The 15,848-nt window shown below is 37.3% G+C and overlaps 1 protein-coding gene across 1 annotated transcript in view; it reads right to left on the reverse strand.

Moving 5' to 3' along the window:
- Positions 1-14,639: 14,639 nt before the first annotated feature.
- The window catches only part of CCDC192 (coiled-coil domain containing 192), a 181,991-nt gene continuing 180,782 nt past the window's right edge, over positions 14,640-15,848 (reverse strand). Inside the window, exon 6 of the mRNA XM_055543920.1 lies at positions 14,640-14,926. Within this exon, the coding sequence (XP_055399895.1) occupies positions 14,640-14,926 (287 nt within the window). The remainder of the gene's footprint in view (positions 14,927-15,848) is intronic.

Genomic DNA, 15,848 nt, shown 5'->3' on the forward strand with positions numbered 1-15,848 from the left:
GTGGCACAATGTATCTAGGCAGGAGGGGCAGAGACATCTTCTCAGTTTTGTGTGCATCTGAAGTTGTGAGCAAAGGCATTCAGAAGTCCCCCAAGAGCAGATCACTGATGTAAGCTGAGGGGAGCCTCCAGGCTCTGTTGGTCCTGTGGCAGGAATGCGGGGATCCATCATGACCAAGGGATTGAGGCCATGTGTTAGCAGATGGACACCAGGATGCTATGTGGAAGCCAGGTCAAGGTGCGCCGCTCCTCCACACACCATGAGAATAAGATAGAATGAGTCATATCTGGAGCAGGAAGGTAGCATGGGCCTGACACATCAACAGACACCTGTGCCCGCTGCCGCAGGGAAGCCATCTGCTTACCTCCTCCTCTTCTCAGAACTTGTTAGCATCAACCCTAGGATAAGGGTAAAGAAGAAACAATCCTGAACAGCCGAGTTCTTTCCCTATTAAATTTTTTATTTGAGATCATTATGGATTCACATGCTGCTGGAAGAAATAACAAAGATCTTATGTATCCTTTACCCAGTCTCCCAAGTGGCTGCTGCTGCTGCTAAGTCGCTTCAGTCGTGTCCGACTCTGTGCGACCCCATAGACAGCAGCCCACCAGGCTCCCCCGTCCCTGGGATTCTCCAGGCAAGAACACTGGAGTGGGTTGCCATTTCCTTCTCCAATGCATGAAAGCGAAAAGTGAAAGTGAAGTCGCTCAGTCGTGTCCTACTGTAGCGACCCCATGGACTGCAGCCCACCAGGCTCCTCCGTCCATGGGATTTTTCCAGGCAAGAGTACTGGAGTGGGGTGCCATTGCCTTCTCCGTCCCAAGTGGCAACACCTTGCAAAACGGCAGTATAATATCATGGCCAGGATATTGATATGGATTTAGTCAAGGTACAGAACATTTCCATCACCACAAAGATCTTCATGGTGTCCTGTTATAACCACATGTACTTTCTTCCCTGACCCCTTAACATCTGGCAACCACTATTCTCTGTTTCTCTAATTTTGCTTTTCTGAGAGACTATTTCTCCTTTATCTTTGAAGAATTATGTCACTGATACAAAATTCTAGGTTGATGGCTTTTTTCTTTCAATACTTGAGATATTTAACTTTGTACTTGCATAGCTTCTGACAAGAAGTCCAATATATTCTTATCCTTGTTCCTACATAGGTAAGGTGTTTTTTTTCCCCCATCTGGTTTCATTAAAGATTTTCTCTGCATCTGATTTTTTGAAATTTGAATATGCACATGCATAAATATGTATATGTTTTGCATTTAACCTGCTTTGCATATTCTGAGCTTCATGGATCTGATGATTGGTGTCTATCATTAAGTTTGAAAGTTCTGTCATTATTACTTCAAATATTTTCAAGTTGTTTAGCTATTCTAGTTCCTTTACCTTTACATATAAATTTTAGAATAATCTTTTCTATGTAGATAAAAAGTATTGCTGATGTTTGATAGGAATTATGTTAAACCTTTATATTATTTTGGGAAAAGTTGGTGTTTTAGTATCTTGAGTCTTCCAATATGTAAACACAATATGCTTCTCCATTTATCTTCTTTGATTTCTTTTATTAGCATTTTATAGTTTTTAGTATAAAAGCCCTATACATGTTTTGCTAGATGTACACTGGAAGCTTTTTTAAAATTAAAGAATGAAAGGATTGTAAATGGTATTGCATTTTTTATTACAATGTCTTAATTACATGTTCATGGCCACTACATAGAAATACAATTAATTTTGTATTTTTCTCTTATATCCTGAGATCTTGTTGAACTCACTTATTATTCCTCTAAGTTTTTTCTAGATCCTTGGGATTTTCTACACATCTGTAATTTGGGACAGTTTTGTTTCTTCCTTTCCAATCTGTATGACTTTTATTTCCTTTCCATGCTTTGTTGCACTGACTAACTTCCAGCACTGTGTTGAGTAAGAGTGGTAAGATTAGACATCCTCATTTTGTTCTCAATCTTAGAGGGATGATATTCAGTCTTTTATCATTAAGTGTAATGTTACCTGTAAGTTTTTTGTAGACGTTCTTCATCAAGATTATGAGAGACCTGTTTATAAGTTTATAAGTTGAGCAAGTTTTATAAGTTGAGCAAGTTTTCTTCTATCACTATTTCTCTGAGAGTTTAAAATTATGAAAGGGTTTTGAATGTTGTCAGATGCTTTTTCTGCATCCATTGATGTGTTATGTTTCTTCTTTAGCTAGTTAATATGGTAGATTCCCTTGCTTTAGTTTTGAGTATTGAACTAGTCTTGCATCTCTGGAATAAACCTCTCTAGTCCATGATGTGGAGAAGGCAATGGCACCCCACTCCAGTACTCTTGCCTGGAAAATCCCATGATGGAGGAGCCTGGTAGGCTGCAGTCCACGGGGTCACACAGAATCGGACACGACTGAAGTGACTTAGCAGCAGCAGCAGCAGCAGTCCATGATGTATAATTATTTCTCATTTTTGGTGAATATTGTATTGCTAAAGTCTTGTTAAAATATTTTGAGTTTATATTTATGAGGGATATTAGTCTTAGTTTTCTTTTTCTGGTTTTGACAGGGTAATACTAACTTTATAAAATGAGTTGGAAAGTATTCTTTCCTTGTGATAATTGTTTTTATGTGTCAACTTGGCTAGGCTGTGGTACCCAAATAATTGGTTAAACATTATTCTAGATATTTCTGTGAAAGTATTTTTTGAAATGAGATTAACATTTATATAAGCAGAGTTAGTAAAGCAGATTACCTTCTATATTATGGGTGAGTCTGATCTAAGCAGCTGAGGACCTTGATAGAAAAGTGTTGACTTCCCTTGGGAAATTTATCAACACACTGCCTTGGAAGTTAAACTATAACATTGATTCTTTCCTGGAGATTTTGGGCTTGCCAGTCCTGATACTCACAAGAACCAATTCCTTAAAATAAATCTGTCTTGCATGCTCTTGCTCTTGCTCTCTCCGTCTCCATGAATGCATGCACATGCACACACACACACACACACACACACATCTATCTATCATACTATCTATAAACACATACACCCCTTACTGGTTCTGTTTCTCCAGAGAACCCTGTCTTATATACTTGTTTCTAAATTCTGAAAGAGATTACATAAAATTTGTGTTGATACTTATTTTAAATATTTAGAATTCACTGGTGAAATCACTGTGCCTGGAGATTTTTTGTTTTAAAATTATTAATTCAAGTTCCTCAACATTTGTAGCATTATTCAAATAATTTCACATAGACTGAGTTGTAGTAGTTTGAAAGTTTTTAAAGAATTGGTTCATTTTTTGACATTGTCAGATTTTGCCGTGCAGATTCTCTTATTTTCCTTTAATGTCCACATGGAAAGCAACTGCTTTGTTCCTGATATATTGTGTCTCCTTTCTTTTATCTTTGTCAGAGTTGTAGAAATTGTCAATTATGTCAATATGTTAAAAAAACCATGTCTTTGTTTTTATTGATTTTCTCCTACCTTTTCTTTTTTTCAATTATTTCTGCTGTTTATTATTTTATTCCTTCTGCTTGCTTTGGGTTTATTTTGCTCATTTTTTTTCTAGGTTCTTCATAAGAAGTTTAATTTTTGGTTTTGGACTTTTCTTCTTTTTAAATATTTATTCTTGATGTTATAAATTTCTGCCTCATTACTGCTTTAGCAATGTCCCACAAATTTTGATATGTTTATTTTCATTTTCATTTAATTCAATGTATTTTAAAATTTATCTTGGGACTTCTTTATCCCATGGATTATTTAGAAGTTTATTGTCCAAGTTGGAGATTTTCTATTATCATTTAATTTATTGATTTCTAGTTTCATTTTGTAGTGGCCAGGGAACATTCTGTTTGATTTAAGTTCTTTTAAATTTGATGAGATGTGTTTTATGGCCTAGGATGTGGTCTATCTTGCTACTGTTTATTCTTGTTGAATGGAAAGTTCTGTGAGTGTTGATTAGATGCTGTTGGTTAATGATGTTGTTCAGTTCTACTACACAATTGCTGATTTTCTTTCTAGTTGTTCTATCAACTGTGAAGAGAAGGGTTTTGAAATCTTCAACTACAGTGGTGAATTTGTCTATTTCCCTTTCAATTCTGTCACATTTTGTTTCAGATATTTTGCAGCTTTGTTGTATATGCCAATATATATATAGCATTACTATATCTTGTTAGTGAACTGACTCTCTAATCACAATATAATGTATCCCTTCAACTCTGATAAATTTCTTGGCTCTGAAGTCTACTTTATCTGATATTAATATAGCTGCTACTACTTTCCTCTGTCAGGTGTTTGCATAATATATCTTTTTACATTTTAAGTTTTCAACCTGCCTATATTATATTTCAAATAGTTTTCTCAGAGGCAGCATATAGTTGGGTTGTGTTCTAAATCCACTCTGATTCCTTGTGTTTTAGTTAGATTATTCATATTTATATGGAACGGTTACTATGTTAGGGTTAAATACTTCTATTTTGTTTTTAAATTTTCTGTTTGTTTACTTATTTCTTTATTTTCTTTTTCCTGCTTTCCTTTGGGTTATTTTTAAAAATCCAGTTTGATTTGTATGTCTGTCTTTTATATAGCTTTTTTTAACAGATTATTCTTGATATTATGTACATATTACTTATTAAAGTCTCTTGTTGGAGATGAGAAAGTAATGCATACTTTTCAAATGCATTTGAAATAAAAGTTGTCTTAATCACATGTGGATGCTTTCAAGGAGAAAGGTATGTCAGTGTCATTTCATTATCCAACTGACTGAAATTCTGTAAAATTCTTTAAAAATGTAACAGAATGAAGAATCTCATAAAGTGCTCTAGCACTGGGAGAAAAATTAAGACGCGTATTTTATAAAGCTGCCATACTACTCACTTGCTTCCAACACTACTTAGATCATTAGGAAAAATGAGGAATCATCTATGAGCATCTAATATATATATATATGTGTGTGTGTGTGTGTGTGTGTGTGAGTGTGTGTGTGTGTGTGTGTGTGTGTGTGTGTATGACATGTGATTTGCCAAGTTATCTCACTTAACGGCAGATTCTAATCAACTTCATTTTGGGGGAAATTTCACGAACTCATTTTAAACAAACCTCACTGTCAGTAACGCTGACTGGCAATACACAAAACATTTAACTCTCTCTTTTTCCTAATCTAGGAAAGTGATGAGAAGTTCAGATTAGAAGTTCCCTGTTTTAGTATTTAACTGTTATAGTTAATTGTACTTACCCAAGACATCTGAAACAACCATAATTTAATAAAAAATATGGTGCCATCTATAGCAGTACCAAAAATAAATGATAACTTCTTTCTCTATTTTCCACTTAGTAACTTTTATTTTTTTTTTTTTATTTTTTTTTATTTTATTTTATTTTTAAACTTTACATAATTGTATTAGTTTTGCCAAATATCAAAATGAATCTGCCACAGGTATACATGTGTTCCCCATCCTGAACCCTCCTCCATCCTCCCTCCCCGTACCATCCCTCTGGGTCGTCCCAGTGCACCAGCCCCAAGCATCCAGTATCGTGCATCGAACCTGGACTGGCAACTCGTTTCATACATGATATTTTACATGGTTCAATGCCATTCTCCCAAATCTTCCCACCCTCTCCCTCTCCCACAGAGTCCATAAGACTGTTCTAGACATCATTGTACTTTTAGCATTTTTCATTTTCTCTAAGGATTTATTCCTCCTGTAGAGAGTTCATTAAATCAATAGAACATTTATGTGTTGATAATTTAGAACTCTTAGGGAGTCACCATAGTTTTCTTGGGGAAAGATCTCACAGATATTCTGACTCATTCAGGGTTAACCCTAGTATTAAGGAGAGCAGATTTTCTTGGGATTCATCACCCAGGAGAGATTTTTCTATGTCTTTGGTTCATATTGTAAGTATTTATTTTCTCATTTCAATTCCTGAAGAAAAGAAATTTCAATATAGACAGTGACTCTCTTTAAATCTAATTCTGTTTTCTCAGTATACATTGAGTTCTTCAGTTCTTACTGAAAAGATAGCAGAAGGGAATATATTCCCTCAGATGACACTTTCCAGTTTCAGCATTTAAGTAGGTCTCAGCAATTCCTAAGTATGATCTGAGGGCTTAACAACACTCTCACCATTATAGATAACCTTTCCACAGCCTGAACTCCTGATTCACAAACAGTTTTATGTCTTGGGAGTTAAATACTCTATTTCAAAATTGTGGCATAAACACGAAGATGTAAAAATATTTTTCTTTCTTCAGTATCTCAATGCATTAAAGCTTGTAGCAAGATGCAATTTCAAGAACAACATTTTGGAATGGGTCCAAGTTTCTATGGTAAAATAGTAGGATTGGGTAATTCCCAGAGGATATTTATATTAATTTAAATTCCTGGTGTCTTAAATGGAGCCACAACCTTTCTCCATCCCTAGATCTTCCTCCAGTCTGCAGCAGACTGTTCATGACCTGGCTCTCTGAAAGTTGTCCACCCCTACAGAGTAGCATTCATCTACTCAAGAAAATCCATGAAGGGTTAAAAAAAAAAATCCCTCTAACCAATTTCAAATTTATTTATGAAAAGAAATTGTGATGTTGAAAACCTCCCCCACTACCAGCTAATTCTTGAACTTACTATTTAACAAACTTAAAAGGTATAGTGAACATATCTAAGGCAATGATAAACTCTCTATTATTCCATTTATACATTTGGGCCAAATCTAGACATCTGATATGATTGATAGAGCATAAAATAAGTACAAACTCATAGTAAGTGCTCAGTAAATATTTGTTGAGTGAACAAGCGAGCATATATCTGGCTATTAATCTACTAAAACAAATGGTAACTTGACCAAAAATGGCATTGTGGTGAGATTTCTCTTTTGATTTATAGTGCTGCCGCCCTGTGTGGTCCTTGGAATGGTAGAGGGTGCTATGGCAGAGAAAGAGACTTTGATTTTGTGCAGAAAATTCCTTATAAGTTATCAGCAGCTGGATTGGTAGAGTTATGATTTTCATTCACCTTTGGAGAAGCCTTCCTTTATATTATAAAAATCGCAAAAATGGTCATTTAATTATAAGAATGTGAAGCAAATGCCTACTTCTTGATAATGAAGTTACCATATATGTGAATGTAGACGTACAGGTTGATATTTAGCCTTCTGTACAGAAGTATATCTCGAGACCATTTTCTCCTAAGTATAGATACCTATAGGACTCTAGGAATGCCACAAAAAGTGTTATTTAAGCTTAAATATTCCTGGTTTTAGGGACATGTAGTTGCAGTCCATGAAGTGAGACCACACCCTGTGGGTGGGGTAGAATTTTCTCCAGAAGAAGAATATTGTCATCATTAATCATCCTGGGGTTCAAAATGAACATCTTTGAAAGAGGGAAGGTTAAGGCCTGCTCCTTTCTCTGGGGGAGGAAAATGGGATGTTTTCTGAACAAGGGTGAAATGCCAAGGGTATTGTGTCTGCCACATGGAAGCCTACTGAGAACAAACAAGAACTTGTGATCTTAAGTTTAGCCCTATATGTGATTTTTTGCAGTGTATCTTGATTATTCCCAAGCATTTAATGAAGTTTTGTTAAACACTACTGTGTGGTTTGGCTACACTTCAGGAGGTTAAGGGAGATGCTTCTGACTGTGACTGAGACCATCAGGGTATCAGAGTGGAGGTGTGCGTGGCAGGGGCAGGTAGGCAGTCACAGTGTGGCTGGATGTGACAGCCCCTCCCTGAGGCTGCAGTAGTTCAAGGTGAGAACCACAGATCCACATGTGGAGTCACCAGCAAGGGGGGATTTTCATAAGTTTCCTGGAGAGCAGAACTCAGTGGAAGGTTGGCCACAGCAAGATGTTCTGGGTGGAGGGGTGGAGTCTTTGTCATTCTCATTTTTAATGGATTTAACAGTTCAGCTCCAATGAATCTCAGGCTACAAACGCAAGTCTGCACAAATTTCTTTCTTTATTTTCTATAAATTATCTGAATATTGACTCTGAACTCCTATCCCACCAAGGAGGCAGGAAGCTTGGCCCCAGTCATTCTGAGTCTTCCCTTAGCCTGACTTCAGGCCAGGGTTCTTGGTCCGGAGACACCTTTCTGTCATTTCATGATGCCGGGACCTGTCTTCCCAGTCAGCTTGGTCCCCTCAAGGCTGCAGCTTGTTCACACTGAAGACACACGTGTGTGTGAAACTCTTGGCCTGAAGTCCTGATCCTCACAATCTAACCCACCTCGTGGTCCTTGTGGCTGATCCTGTTCACCACATCTCTGGAGAAGGGAGCAGGAACTGGTTCCTGCTGCTGATTGGACACACATGCCTCAGGGGAGGAGGGAATCCCTCCCTGTCTCCTCGCCTTCCCCTCAAAGGCATCTTCTCAAACCTTCTTTCTGCAAAGGACTTCAGCTTTGGAAATGAGAAAGCCTAGAAAGAAAGTTTCTCATGGTCTGCTTCTCTGCTCTTACACAGAACTCCTGGTTCTAGACAAAGGAGCACACAGCAAGCTATATTTTTAATGAGGGGAAAGAATGAAATACGGGGAGCAAAATGCATTAATACACTGAAAAATCATTCTGTTAGAGGATAATAAAAGGCATGTGCATTTATTTTTGAGTCATAGCCTGTTGAGATTGGGGGACCCCCTGAGTAACACAGTTTCCTTAGGATGCTGAGTTGTGAACAAATCTGTGTAAAAATGTCTGTACTCTGATCACTAGGAGAAGTCAAATTGGAGGAAGAACATCACAGTCAAGCCGAATTCTGAAACTTACTAGTTGTATGACTTTAAGCAATTCAGTTGATGTGCTCTAAACAAGGAGTCAGCAAATTTTTTTTTTCTGCAAAGGCCCAGATACTTGGGCTTGTTGGCTATAGGTCTCTGTCACAGCTACTCAACTCTACCACGATAGGCAAGAAACCAGCCCAGGGACACCTTTATGGCTAAGCGTGGATGCGTTCCAGTAAAATTTACCTTAAAGACAGTGAAAATTGAATTTCAAATAATTTTTGTGTCATGAATATGATTTTTTTTGTTCAACCATTTAAAAATGTAAAAATTTTTTTGTTCAACCATCCTAAGTTCACCAGTCATGCAAAAATAGGTAGCCAGTAGGATTTGGCTTGTAGCCTTAGTTTGCTGACCCTTGTTCTGAATTGAGTCTAGCTCTAATATTTACAGCTTAGTTTTCCTGTCTGTAAATGCTAAATATAGATGTCCCTTAATTGTTCATTTTTGCTTCTCTGTGTGAAACTGAGAACTGATGCCACTGGTTGCAAAGGGGAGTTGTGTAAATGAAATAAGTAGAACATCTATAGATAGGCTTTCTCCCTTTAGAAATACCAGTTCTGGTAGTCATCATTTACCTACTTACCTGAGATTTGTTGTGTACGTCAAATGACTTAATCCGAATTTCATTCTGCACAGCACACACATACAAAAAAGAGAAATTTAGAAACTGTTCTGAGCTGATGAGGAAGCAGCAGTGAACTCCTGGTTACTTCCTTTAGGTCTTTTTTTGCGCTGTCTCTGTCCTGCATGTGGAAATATGCATTGCCTCTGAATGTAAAATGAAAGTTAAATAAAAATCTATCTGAAAATGTTTTAACTAACTGAAGGTAAGATGTAGTATACTCATTTTGTCTAAAAATTTCTCATTTTGAGTATATATTAGACTATAAATCAAAAACCCAAACATTGAAATTTATGGTGACAATATACAAAATTGGACCTGGTGTACACATTGGATTTCAGGCAGGGATTCCAGACCATTTATTCACAGGGCAGTTGAGATCAGTGTCTTAGGCAGCCTGCTTTAAGACAGAAGGAAATAGTGGGGCACAGGGCAAACCGTACAGAGCATCTTCACTCTTCTTAAAAGTATTTACTTTAAACAAAACACTCTGGGCAAACAAAAGCTAAAACAGAGTTTTGACCAAACCAATAAGTTGATCAGTTGAATCTGGACAGTTTTTGGACTCCTCTTATGGAATAAGTTGGAGAAAGAAGGTACCCATGGCAAATTGTTTTTCCTATGAATGGAAATGAGGGCTGACCTGAGAAAGAGGTGGAGACAATGCATGTCTTTGTTACGTAACTGCATAGAGGTGGTGAGTGTTATGAAAGTTATTCTGGCCTGGGGGCCTGGTTCTGGCATTTCCTACTTATAAACTTGGGATTAATTACCTAACTAAAACCTACCTCATGAAAATTAAATAAAATAATCTATTTGAAAATGTTTGAATAATCATAAATTGATATGTAAATATTAGTTATGCTCCTATATACATAACTGTTGGCTAGTAAATGCAGGTCCCTGGCAAGATAGTATGGCATCCACTTGAGCTTTTTGTTGTTTCTTTCACCATCACCATAGCAACTTCATTCAAATAGGAGCTGGGCAATAAGGCACACCTTTTTATTATGGGGCCAAGGATTATATTATTAGCTTTTCTCTTTTAACTAGAACTCACTGTTATTATTGTTTGAACCCCATATAACAAAGAGCTGGTGGAAGTCTAGCTCTTTCTTTCTCATTCAGCTGTCATCCTTTGCCTGTGATTATATCATTCTTTGAAAAGGTGACATCAGATGATAAACTCTTATTTCAATTTATTTGTGGTTTTTAAGAAAATGGATTAAAGGATTATTAGACAATACATTCTGTGATATTTTCCATCCAAAAACAAGGGATTGGGTATTACTGAATTTGAGCACTAAGGGTTGTTCTTTGTTAAATAAAGAGCAAATTTAAACGTTTGGGATGGAATTGGTTAGACAATGAATTAAATGTCATCTTGCCACTTAAGATGGCATTAACAAGATGCCATTAAATGCCATCTTGTTCATGTTATTAGGAATGTACTGAGTATCTAACTTAGATGCTTAATTTCTCTGGGAACCTGGAAATTAAAGCTATTTTTAGTTTTGTTTTACTGTAGAAGTCCTAATTTCATTAGGTATGGGAAATCTCATGGCCGACCCTATCTTTTGCATTGAACTGTGTCCCAACGTACTAGTACTTTTATTTTAAAAAGATTATTTCCTACTTGAACTTGACTTTCCTCTATGAGCGAAAACATTTGCTTGTGCATGGGAAATCCTAACAAGATTTTGTTGTAATAGCAGGGGAGAAATTATAGTAATCATTTATTCTTTACAACTTACTTTTTCTTTTTTTGTCTAGTTTTTCAAACTATGAGAGTCAAACTTTTGAATCTCAAGCATTTTATTTTCCAAGTCCTTTAAATATGTTTGTTTTCTTATGTCTGTTGGAAATAGTTTTGTCTCTGCAGTCCCTATACTTGATAATTGCCAGATAAATATTATTTTGACTTAGGCCTGCAACACTCATCAGCACTTCTCTACTTATTAAGCAAAAAATCTTTACTTCAGAGTAATGTAGAAGGAAATGATAGGGTTTGGGGGTAAGCAGAGAGCATAAGAGATAACTGAAACTTGACTGAATTCATTCTTTCTCAGAAATGTTTTTGTCAAAAATACTATAGTGTCTTGCTTTTTTATGAACTTCATTAAATCCTAGGGCATCTCATTCACATTTCTGGGTTGGTTTCTCTGATAACTTGCTTTCCTGCTAGTCTTTAATAAGTCTGTTACTATGATTTCATCTTGCCACGCACATAATAATGAAATTAAATTGTTAAAAAAAATACAGCATTTGTTTAAGTTGATGAGTCATACCACACGTTCAACTTAACTTCCTATGTGAGAATAGTTAATGATTGGTGAAAAAGTAAAATTAAAACTCTACCTATATTTCTACAAATGTTTTTAGACTGTTAAAGAATGGCTTTGTTGCTGCTGCTGCTGCTGCTAAGTCACTTCAGTCGTGTCCGACTCTGTGTGACCCCATAGACGGCAGCCCACCAGGCTCCCCCGTCCCTGGGATTCTCCAGGCAAGAACACTGGAGTGGGTTGCCATTTCCTTCTCCAATGCATGAAAGTGAAAAGTGGAAGTCAATTCGCGCAGTCATGTACAACTCTTCGTGACCCCATGGACTGGAGCCTACCAGGCTCCTCCGTCCATGGGATTTTCCAGGCAAGAGTACTGGAGTGGGGTGCCATTGCCTTCTCCAAAGATTGGCTTTAGTTACTTGTTAATTAGTTTACTTTTTTAGATTTCCAATTAGTTTGTACCAGATACCTGAATGGTTTCCTAAATTTTCTTTAAGAACAAGGTCATGAGCATACTAACTGCCTTGTGATATTTACACCAGATATTTTAAAAGTCAGTAGACTATTTCAACAATCCAACTGGCTTCTAAGAAAATGAGACTTTGGCTTACAGGGTGGGATATTATCTGATTTTTAGTTTGTCTGAACCAGCTATTTGGCACAACCTTAAGTTTACGACCCAATTATTTGGAGGAATGGCAGAAAATGGAAATGAACTTTGAGGGGCATACAATGACATAAATGTTCAGTAGGGATTATGAAATTTTGTGCTTATAAGTGTCTCAGAGGCCAGAGACCAGTAACACCTCTTCTCATCTTCTCCCCTCCTCATAAAACTTGGATATTTAAAGAATTCTTATTACCAAGGTGTCATTAACAAAGATTAGTCTCTTTACCTTTGGATCAAATCTCTTCTCCACTTCTGATTTGGGGATAACCTAGACCTGAGTCAAGATGAGTTTCTGGTAAAGACAGGTTTGCAGGGTAATAAGACTCTTGATGATTTCTTCTTCGGTGACTGGTCCTTAGATCTGTAGAGGTGACAGGCTCCATTAATTAGGAACAGCAGCTCCAGCTCTGCCTGTTACTTTATCTCCGCTGTCAGGCTACTTTCATGCTGAGGGCCAGCCATGACATTGACAAGGGGAAATTGATCTAGAAGCAAACACGCTCCTTTTTGGGATGTGATAGTACCCCCCCACCCCCCACCCCCCACATTTGTCATCTTAGCCTCAGGATCCCATGACATTAAGACAATCTAGTAAAGAAATGGAAACTTAATTATCATAATAACACATCAAAGTTGCAGAGACGATAGTTTCTGTTGGAGATAGTCCACTCAACTAACTGAAAATTTAAAGCTTTCTCACGGTAATACACAGGAAAAACATGTTCAGTCTTACTATGGTGTCAGATGCAACTAACAGAACTTCAGGACTGGAACAGGGAACCCTCTTTGGTACCAGAGAAACAGAAAAGACAATGAGGATCAAAAAGTTTGAAGAAGTAAGAAGGAGGTACCAGAGAGAAGCGATTTCTGAGATGAAGGACTTAGGTAAACTTCATGGAAGAGCTTCTCTTGGAGCTGTGGGAAAGTGCTTTTCGAGTCACCCTCTGGGATAGTTGTGTATTTATGATCATGAAACTTTAAGTTGGTTTCATTTCTGATAATGGACTACAACTGTGTGTATTGCTGACATTTCAGCTGAAAATCTGAGGTTATAAAACAAATATGGGAAGATTCTTGCTATATATGACCATAGAAGCTACTGGCAGAACCAGTGGTTTTATTTTGTAGTGAACCTCTAGAGTCAATGCTGCAAAGCTATTATGAGTCCAAAACCCAATACTTCCTTTAGAAAAAGTCAGGTTTAGAAACTTTGTTTTAAGGAGACTCTTAACTGTGTGAACTCCTGAATGATTTGTGAAGTTGTGATTTTCATGTTTGCTACAATATTGCTAGTATCTATTATTGTACCTGAAGAGTTTTGATGAATATTTGTTGAACTGATTGAGTTAAATTGGAAAGTAGCAACAGTCAGACTCATAGAAGAGCTATAGCGCTGTGCCTGAGTCATGCTGTACCAAAAGAGTAAGAATTAAGCACCAAGGTCTAAAAGTTAGTACCCAGCTGCTCTCTGGTTGGGAAATGGTTCATCTGAAGGGAATGTGTGGGAGAGAAATATATATGACATCTTCTATTCCATTAATTACAGGGTAGCTTTCATTTGCTTATACTCTATTTTTGAATTATTTTTATGCTGTCCACAGCTCATTGATATTTTGCTTTGGTCTTAGTGTTGCTTGTAAGGGACAAGCGAGTGTAACCCATTTTCCCAGGGAGATGTTGTCCCAGAACACTTTTCCCAAAGGACTGCAGCTCTGATTCATCCATTCTTTTGATTGCTTTGGTTTTACTTCATTTCTACCCTTGCTAAATGCTAATGAAATACATGCGATAGAGAAATGTATTCTAGAGGTTACAAAAGGACAGAAGTCATGGCTATTTACTCTGCTGAAAGTGATTATGCTTTCAGTAGCCCAACATTCCCCAGCTTGAAACTCACCCTCCATGATAGCTTTCTGTTCGCAGTCGAGCTGCATACCAGAATGGGCTTTGTCCCCCCACTCCCTTGCAGTGTGACAAACCTCTGGTGAGAGGATGATGCTAAGTTCTTTGACCATCTGTCTAGTTTTGTGCTTTTCCCTCTCCCTCTGTTATCAGGAATGTCTAAAAACATAGTATTCTACAGCTGTGTGGATTATATGACAAATGTCTGAGGGTTCGGTGTTTGCATCTGAAGACCTCCCTTTGTTTTCTTTCCTCCCAATATGAACCTTATAGGATAGTCAGACCCATGAACTTGAGTTTGAGTTTACCAGTGAGGCGATTGCTTGGGCTCTGGTCTTTACCTTGATGACACTTAATAAACTTTTATTGTTTTTTTCACTGGGTATCTTTACAAATCCTCATCATAGACCACAGGAGAGACATTATTATTAGAGAAAACTGGGGTTTCTTGTAAACATTCTGGAGAGTCCTTGACCTCTGGGAAACAATGGGCCTCCCGCTCAGCTTCCAGCTGCTGAATCTTCCTTTCCTTTTCCTCTAAAACTTCTTCCAGCTGAGTGATCCTCTCATTCTGAAGGGAAACCTGAGTCGACAACTCCATAATCAGGCTGATTTTTCGGCCACCTTCTTCCACGGGCGGGAGGCCGCCACAGGACCCTTCCAGTGAGCTGTCTTCTAAGGCAAACAAGAAAAGGAAAACCTGAGCAGTTTTAATTAGATTTCCCAGGACTCAAAGAGAGGGAAGGTGAAAAAGCTTCATTTCTCATGTTCTTAAAAGAGAACACAGATGTTGCATCATCTGGTCAGATATACTGAGAAAGGAATCTGAATCGAGTGTGGGGAAAGACTCTCGGTGCTCATTAAAAAAATCGTTGAAGCCTCTGGAGAGGGAGGAGATTCAGGTTTTGCCAACTCTTTTTTATACGCATTTAACTTTTAATTAACCATGGGAATGAGCTGTCCTTAAAAACACAATAAACAGCAATAAAAGAATTTTTCACAATCTGGTAGAAATATACTTCAATGTAAATTATAATTTGACTAAAAAAAAAGGGCCATTGCCCCTTTTGGGGAAAATAATAATGAGAAAATACAAGTTTCTTAACCCAAGCCAACTTTAGAATTGGCAAGGATGTAATCTGAGGTGATCAGGCAAACTCTATAGCATGGTATACAGATCAATTTCTTTTGGTCTGAAGACTTTTCAGTATGTCTTAATAAAATCACATACCTCCTGAGTGTAAATCTTATCTTTAGTTTCTATCATCTAACGCCTCAGATAAGGATAAAGGCCTGAAAAAGGAAGGAGAGAGAGAGAGATTCCAACAAAGAGATAAAAGATTAGAGGCCAGCAGCAGGAAATCCTTGAAAGTAAATATCATGAGGCCATCAGAAGTTTTAGCTATTAAAAGGAAATCTCATTCCACTAGATTTTAGCAGTATTCTCCCCCACCCCAACCACTCTTATCCAGAAATTTCTACCATTAAAATAAACTCTAAGTTGTATAAAAGGCAGATTTCAGCTATAAGAAGTAAGGCATGTCAAGGGCTTTGGTGTCTTTGTTGGATTAATTGAACCAATAGCATATGAATGAAC

The sequence above is a fragment of the Bubalus kerabau genome, chromosome 1 (genome assembly GCF_029407905.1).
Source record: "Bubalus kerabau isolate K-KA32 ecotype Philippines breed swamp buffalo chromosome 1, PCC_UOA_SB_1v2, whole genome shotgun sequence".
Classification (NCBI taxonomy): domain Eukaryota; kingdom Metazoa; phylum Chordata; class Mammalia; order Artiodactyla; family Bovidae; genus Bubalus; species Bubalus kerabau.